The 6,536-nt window shown below is 31.7% G+C and overlaps 2 protein-coding genes across 2 annotated transcripts; one reads left to right on the forward strand and one right to left on the reverse strand.

Moving 5' to 3' along the window:
• On the forward strand, positions 1,375–2,260 carry LOC107624158. The gene has a single exon (XM_016326626.2). It carries the CDS (start codon positions 1,489–1,491, stop codon positions 2,221–2,223), a length of 735 nt encoding a protein of 244 aa, XP_016182112.1. The 5' UTR covers positions 1,375–1,488; the 3' UTR covers positions 2,224–2,260.
• LOC107624157 (B3 domain-containing transcription factor VRN1-like) lies at positions 2,154–5,614 on the reverse strand. The gene is made up of 7 exons (XM_016326625.2): positions 5,465–5,614; positions 4,514–5,030; positions 4,169–4,308; positions 3,824–4,076; positions 3,656–3,733; positions 3,155–3,303; positions 2,154–2,606 (listed from the first exon to the last, which is right to left on the reverse strand). Exons 1-7 carry the CDS (start codon positions 5,564–5,566, stop codon positions 2,358–2,360), a joined length of 1,488 nt encoding a protein of 495 aa, XP_016182111.1. The 5' UTR covers positions 5,567–5,614; the 3' UTR covers positions 2,154–2,357.

The following is a 6,536-nucleotide window of genomic DNA, read 5'->3' on the forward strand; positions in this document are numbered from 1 at the left end:
AATAAATAAAACTTTATTAATTGTTATTATGGTAAATAATAATTCAAATATTATTTTACAATATAAATCAAACATGATTTTTGAGATTGTATCTTTTTGTTAAACGTAAAAAGAGAAAATGAATTATATTTGAGTATTATGAAAGTAATTTTGCAATCTCATTACAGAGTTTTTTTAACAAATATTTGATTACTAAATTATATAAAATTTTCACGTTATGTGTTTTACGTTAGTTAGATAAAGAAAATCACTTAAAATATAGATTTTTAAGTTACATAAATAATGAGATATGTTAAACTTAATTTTTTTTTTGTTTTTTATTTAATGTGTTTTTATTTTAACTATAAACCAATTTTTAAATTTTGAATATTTTGTGAATGACACTATAGTATAGATAAATTTATTATTATTTTTTAAATGGCATTTATCTTTGTATACTTAATAGGAAATTTACATAATTAATAATTTAAATTAAAAATTAAAATTATATTTTTTTATTTATTATATTTTTTTTAAATGATATAAGTACTAAAAATATGTGTCTTTACTCTTTACAAATATATATACACTTAGAGAAAGTATGAGGAACCAATAGAATATTTGTATAATGTGTACAATAGAGGTTTAGAGAGTATTAGAGATATAATCATTATTGTTACCTTTTCCCATCAATTAAAGTTTTTAAGTTGAGTGATATCATGACATGTTATTAGAGCTCTAAATCTAAAAGATCAAGAGTTCAATCCATTATCTCCTTAGCGGGAGTGATACACTTAAATGTTATATGTTTTAACAATCCGCGCGGGCATTTACCTAGTAGTATATATGCACCAAATATGCATGCAGATGTTATATTGAGTGGTTATTCCACGATATCTTAATTTCTATCTTTATTATTCTTTGCCAAAGTCCAAACTCAATTGACATAATAATGTTATGATGTGCTTTATGATGTCTTTAAAATACACACGTTTTAATTTTTATAAAAAAGTAAGTCTTATCTCTTAATATTTATATTTAAATAATAATTAAACACAAAATTTGTTGTCATCATAGAATTATCTAATATCATTAAATTTGAATTCAAATTTTTTATATCTATTTAAAGTGAACTATCTGATAAATCAATTCAAATTGATTAACTTATTGAACTATTTTTATCTTTTTAGACTTGACTTAAATTTTAAATAATTAGGTACCAATTTACACTTACGATAAAATTGGCCTACATCATCATTCTAACAAAATTATATTTGCAAAAGATACACGGCAACTTAATTATTAAAGCATGACTTATAAATCTAATTAATCTTATTCTATTTATTTTATCTTTTCAAATTGAAATTTAAAAAGTTGTTACAAACGGTTCTAGAATTCAAATTTTAAGTTCAAATTTTAAATCAAGTACTTTAAATTAGACACATTTATTCTCCGAAAACTCAGCTAACGGCTCTCAACTATCAACACGTGAAGTCAAATTCCAAAACAATGGAGAACAAGGATAACAAGAGAAAAGATCAACCTTCATCAGCCTCCACCAACCACCACCGCCGCCGCAACGTGAAACCAAAGCTTACTGCGGTTACTCCTCCCAATCCAGAGCCTCAAGATCAAGAAATCAGAGAATTGCAGACACTCTCTCTCTTTCCTACCGAACCTTCATCTTCTTCCAGTCATTCACAAGTTCCAGAGTTTTCATCGCCACCACAACCACCACCGGCACTGGCCGTCGTCGACGACCTCAACATAGTCATCCCTCCTCCCTTTCCATGGGCCACTGATCGTCCGGCAAAAATCCACACACTCCAATATCTCAACCAAAACAAGATCTTAACAATCACCGGAGACGTTCAATGTGGAAGCTGTCACAAAAAATTCGAAATGGAGTTTGATTTAAAACAAAAGGCTGCAGAGCATGGAAAGTTCTTGAAGGATCATAGAGATTCCTTGCATAATAGATGTCCAAAAGAGTGGATGAACCCGAATCCGATTGCATGCAAATTCTGCGGCAAAGAAAAATGTGTAAAGCCTGTTATTGGAAGCTGGAAGGAACACTCCATTAATTGGTTGTTTCTTTGGTTGGGTCAGTTCATAGGGTTCTGCACTTTAGAAGATTTGAGGTACTTTTGCAAGTACAATAAATTGCATAGAACTGCAGCCAAAGATCGGCTTGTTTTCAACGCTTACACTGAAATCTTCAAACAACTCATTCAAGCCGATTAGAAATCATGGTAGCATGACATGTCAAATTCACTCTAGACATTAATATATTACACTAAGAGTTCAAGTTTTACTAACTGCAGTGCAAAGTAGTTTCAGATTCACAAAATTACTGAGATTAGTTCCAAATAGGTTGCCTAGGAGTGGCACCTAAACAAGTGAACATCAAACACTGCATCTTCTTTGTTGATTAGCTCAAAGATGCAAACATCTCCTGCTTTCAATCTACTTCCTCTACAAAATAGGCTCCAACCATTCGATAATGTGATTGGACTTCTGTATCTTGTGTAACGCAGCAACTTTATACGCCACCGTGTCTCTCCAAACTTGAATGTCACAATATGAGTCTTTTTGAGGTGATTTCTGATGAAGAAAGCTGGTATACTCTGCATCAAGTTATATGTATAACCGTGAGATCATAGCCTAGCACTTTAATGATAAGCTTGAGTCATAAGAATTATTAAGAGATAAATAATGTATCTGATTTGTTGCTTAATTATTAAGAGTTCAAGTCTTATTCAGAAGATATTAGTTTATATTTTTAGAACGTTTTAATTTAATTTAATATATTTTGATTTTGTTTATTTAATTACTAGATTGTGCATTATGCTTATGGGCTTTAGGGTTTTCTTTGTTTTAACCTAATAAGAGGTTATAAATACTTCCTTTGCTATTGGAGAAGTGCCTCTTTTGTTGCATCGGAGAATTGGTTGAAAGTCCATTTGATTCAATTTCCAAACTACGGCGTTGACAAGTTAGGTTGAGAAGTCTCTCGTCAAGAAATTGGATAGAAAGTAAAGTAATTCTCTTTGTATTCAATTTCAATCTATCATTTTTATTTCTATTTTCAATTTCAATGTATTTTTTTATTCAGTTTGAATCCTTATCTTCTTGTTTATTTTTTATTTTTTATGATTAATTATGTTAAACTTACCGGTCTGCGTTGCCTCAGAAAGCTCGGCTTTATAATGACCATGAAAAATGGATTTTCTGAGGTGAATTTCTTAGCTTCTTTCAGGGCTTCTTCATTTGGCTCAAAGCCGGGAGGAGTCGCCAATGAAGTTTCTTGTGTTTCCTTTTTGACTGCAGCATGCAAACAAATCCACATAATTTTAGAATGCACTCAGTAGCAACTAATTACACTGTTGATTTTTGTAAAGAAGTTTTGGCAATAATTATGGAAATAGTTGAAATACTTTTAATGTCACAACCCCAGGGGAAAAAGAATATTCTTGTCACAAACTATCAATGCTAAAGGCCTCAGCAATTACATGAAAAAATTGAGATAATGTTGATCCACAAGATTGTGTAACTGCACAAATGGTAAAGAGTCAAAACCTTTTTTTCCCCTTAACAATTGAGCACTTATGATTTTTGTGAGTAATAAGATCTTGCTTGCAATTGGCCACACAGCATAAATTTGTCCTGAATTTACCTTTAATCATAATGTCACTTTTGCTTTCAACATAATTGACTTTTGCTGGTTCTAAACAATTGACTCTGTCTCCTTCAACTGTTCATAAAGAATAAAAAAGCAACCATTACAATGCAGAAGCAGAACAATTTGGGACTCTTTCACTGAAATACCAACTAGAATAATTACCTTGTGATAGCGGAAGTTCCTCTTCTTCAATTCGAGTTATGGATACCTTAAAATAAAGGTCTTTGGGATTGGTGAGCTCAAAAACACAAATGTCCCCTACATTCAAACTATTGTCTTTTGCAAATCTCTTCCATCCAGAACTGAATTTGCCAAAACTGTAAGTAACAGCCCATGTTCTCCCCCCATCATGGACCTCAAGGATGGCTGTCGCTTGCTTCTTCAAATATTTTGCTGTGAATTTTGAAGGGATATTCTGGTGGTTCTTTTGGAAGTTAGAAAATCTATGGACCAAAAAATGTATGTGAAAAAATATCATAACAGATGCAAAAAATGAAGAAAGCTCACCATCGAGTAACTTTTAGCATAGGAAGGTTTCATGATAACCATGAAAGAGGGGTTTTGTCTAGATTTGGAAGTTGTAGCTTTGTTTAAGGTTTGCTTTAACCGTTCCACTCTTGGACATGGAGTGCTACCACCTATATCCTCTGAAAATTTGAACATGGGTTTGTTGTCATGAAAACTTGATTATTATGTCCTCTATGTATGCAACAAATTTGTGGACAGAAAGAACAATGACAGAAACATAACTCTCCTGCCTTGTCTCTACTCCTGTCTCTATATTTTCTTTATCGATCCACTTACCAAACACAGCTAAAGATCCCTATTAAATACACAAAATGAAAAACATACCATCCAATTCTTTCTTAATAGATGCAAATGTTGACTCGTCAAAGCTTGTTCCTTGACACTCATTACCATTAATTTGGTGAATAAGAGGCAAGTTTTGCAAACTGCAGCTTGTTCTAACTTCTCTAGTTGTGTTTGATGGTTGAGGATAAGACATTGGTGATTTCATTCTATTGTTTTGGCTTTGAGGCATATCATCGAACACTTGATCTGCCTCATGATTGATCTGTTCAATGTTTTCATTTTCTTGTTGAATGACATGGAAAGGATAATCTATTTCAAGGCCACTCACTTCACATATTTGTACCTCAAATTGAGAAGTGTTTTTGTACTCAAAAAACAGCAAATGCCCATGATCTAGAGAGTAATACATAGCAAACTCATTCCAACCATGTTCAAGAAAAATCCCATCATCTTGCTTAGTCCATTCTACTTTCCATTCGGTTCCATCCGGAGGCTTAAGAAACACTGGGTTTGAAAGGCCATCACCATATTTTTTAGTGAAACTGTTTGGGATCTTCTGCAAATATTCATAACAGAATATTGAAAAACTTAATCAATGATATAATATAACTAAGTCATTAGCTACTATATCAAAACAAGTTCAAAGTATTGGAAAGGATAAAATAATGTGTATTTTCACTTTTCAGAACAATGCATGCAAATGCAAGATATAAATTGAACTAATAAATGTTGTGGAATTATCAAACACACTTCAAAATTGTACTAATAACTTTAACAGAAATACCCTCTATATTAATCTTCTACTAATGCACATAAAAACCATGTTTAACCCAAATCACTTACAACAATTAGTATTTTAAATAACAAAAGTAGCTATATAGTAAACATTTGTGTGAGTTTGTAACTGTCCTGTTCATTGGCAAGAGTTTCTTCCAGATACTGAAAACCCTAAAGAAAATTGAAGATGCTGAGCTAATTAAGAATGCTTACAAGTTTTCCATCCTCAAGAGCTGTTGAAAGTATGATCTTGAAGAAAAGGACTGCATTGGAATTATTCATGGGTGGTGGTGTGGCTTGATCTTCCTCAGTCATTTTCCTAAGCTTTTCAGGCTCACCAATGTTGTAATGAAGTATGGACACTGTTTAGATTAGTCAAAACCAATAATTAAATTCAACCATTATATTGGTCCACCAAATTCAACTAATAAAATTAATTTTAAATAAAATTATTTGATGTAATTAAAGGTAAGTGAATTTTATAGGTAAAAAGTCTGCATGTTGTAACACGTGTCATCATTCTAATAATATGTAGAGTATGTGTTAGACATTGTCAAACATTTTGAATGTGTGCTGAACACCTTTTTTAATACATTCATAATATTATAATACATTTCAAATATCTGTTGATTAATTTGGTTATAGAACCTTTAAGTGTGTTATGCTACGTTATGGGGAAGGGTGATACTACACCACAATGTGGGGCAGTTTTTTTCTGCTCTTGTAAGATACAATTCGGATGGTCCGAATTGTTTGTGTGGTACAGTGTTAGTTGCAAGGAGGAAAAATTTAAATTTTTGAGGCAGCAAATCGAACTGTCCGTGTTCTATTTTTTTTTTTTTAATTATACGAAAATTAAATCGGAGGGTACGATTTGATTATTATAAAATATTTTTGAATTGAAATACAATGCAAAACGGTCCGATTTGTTCGATTTGTTGTTAGCTGACACCACAATCTGTAATGCTCACACACGCTCCATAACCCCGTCCTACCCCAATCCCACCTCCATAACAAAAATAAAAAGAATCAAATATCAATATTCAACAAAATCACTATTTTTATCTCCATATTAAAAATAATATATGTAAAATTCTTGTTTCACTCCTATAAACAATATTATTTTAGTTTATTTGGTTCTCATTTCTGAGGAGAAAAAGTGGAGTCATGCTGATTACTGAATGGTGATTTTGTGAATATTCCAAATTTGAAATTACCAATATAACCCATTTCAAGTCTTATCAACAGTAAACGACAAAACCTACGACAGTCATTGTAGTCAACG

Source organism: Arachis ipaensis, chromosome B10 (assembly GCF_000816755.2).
Source record: "Arachis ipaensis cultivar K30076 chromosome B10, Araip1.1, whole genome shotgun sequence".
NCBI lineage: Eukaryota > Viridiplantae > Streptophyta > Magnoliopsida > Fabales > Fabaceae > Arachis > Arachis ipaensis.

What these genes read in the sequence shown, in the direction of transcription:
- LOC107624158 (XM_016326626.2), top strand. Translation starts at nt 1,489, where the DNA reads ATGGAGAACAAGGATAACAAGAGAAAAGATCAACCTTCATCAGCCTCC.
- LOC107624157 (XM_016326625.2), bottom strand. Translation starts at nt 5,566, where the DNA reads ATGACTGAGGAAGATCAAGCCACACCACCACCCATGAATAATTCCAAT. An exon ending in AAGTGACATTATGATTAAAG is followed by an intron (nt 3,304 to 3,655) that starts GTAAATTCAGGA and finishes TGCATGCTGCAG; the next exon opens with TCAAAAAGGAAACACAAGAA. An exon ending in TTCTGAGGCAACGCAGACCG is followed by an intron (nt 2,607 to 3,154) that starts GTAAGTTTAACA and finishes AACTTGATGCAG; the next exon opens with AGTATACCAGCTTTCTTCAT.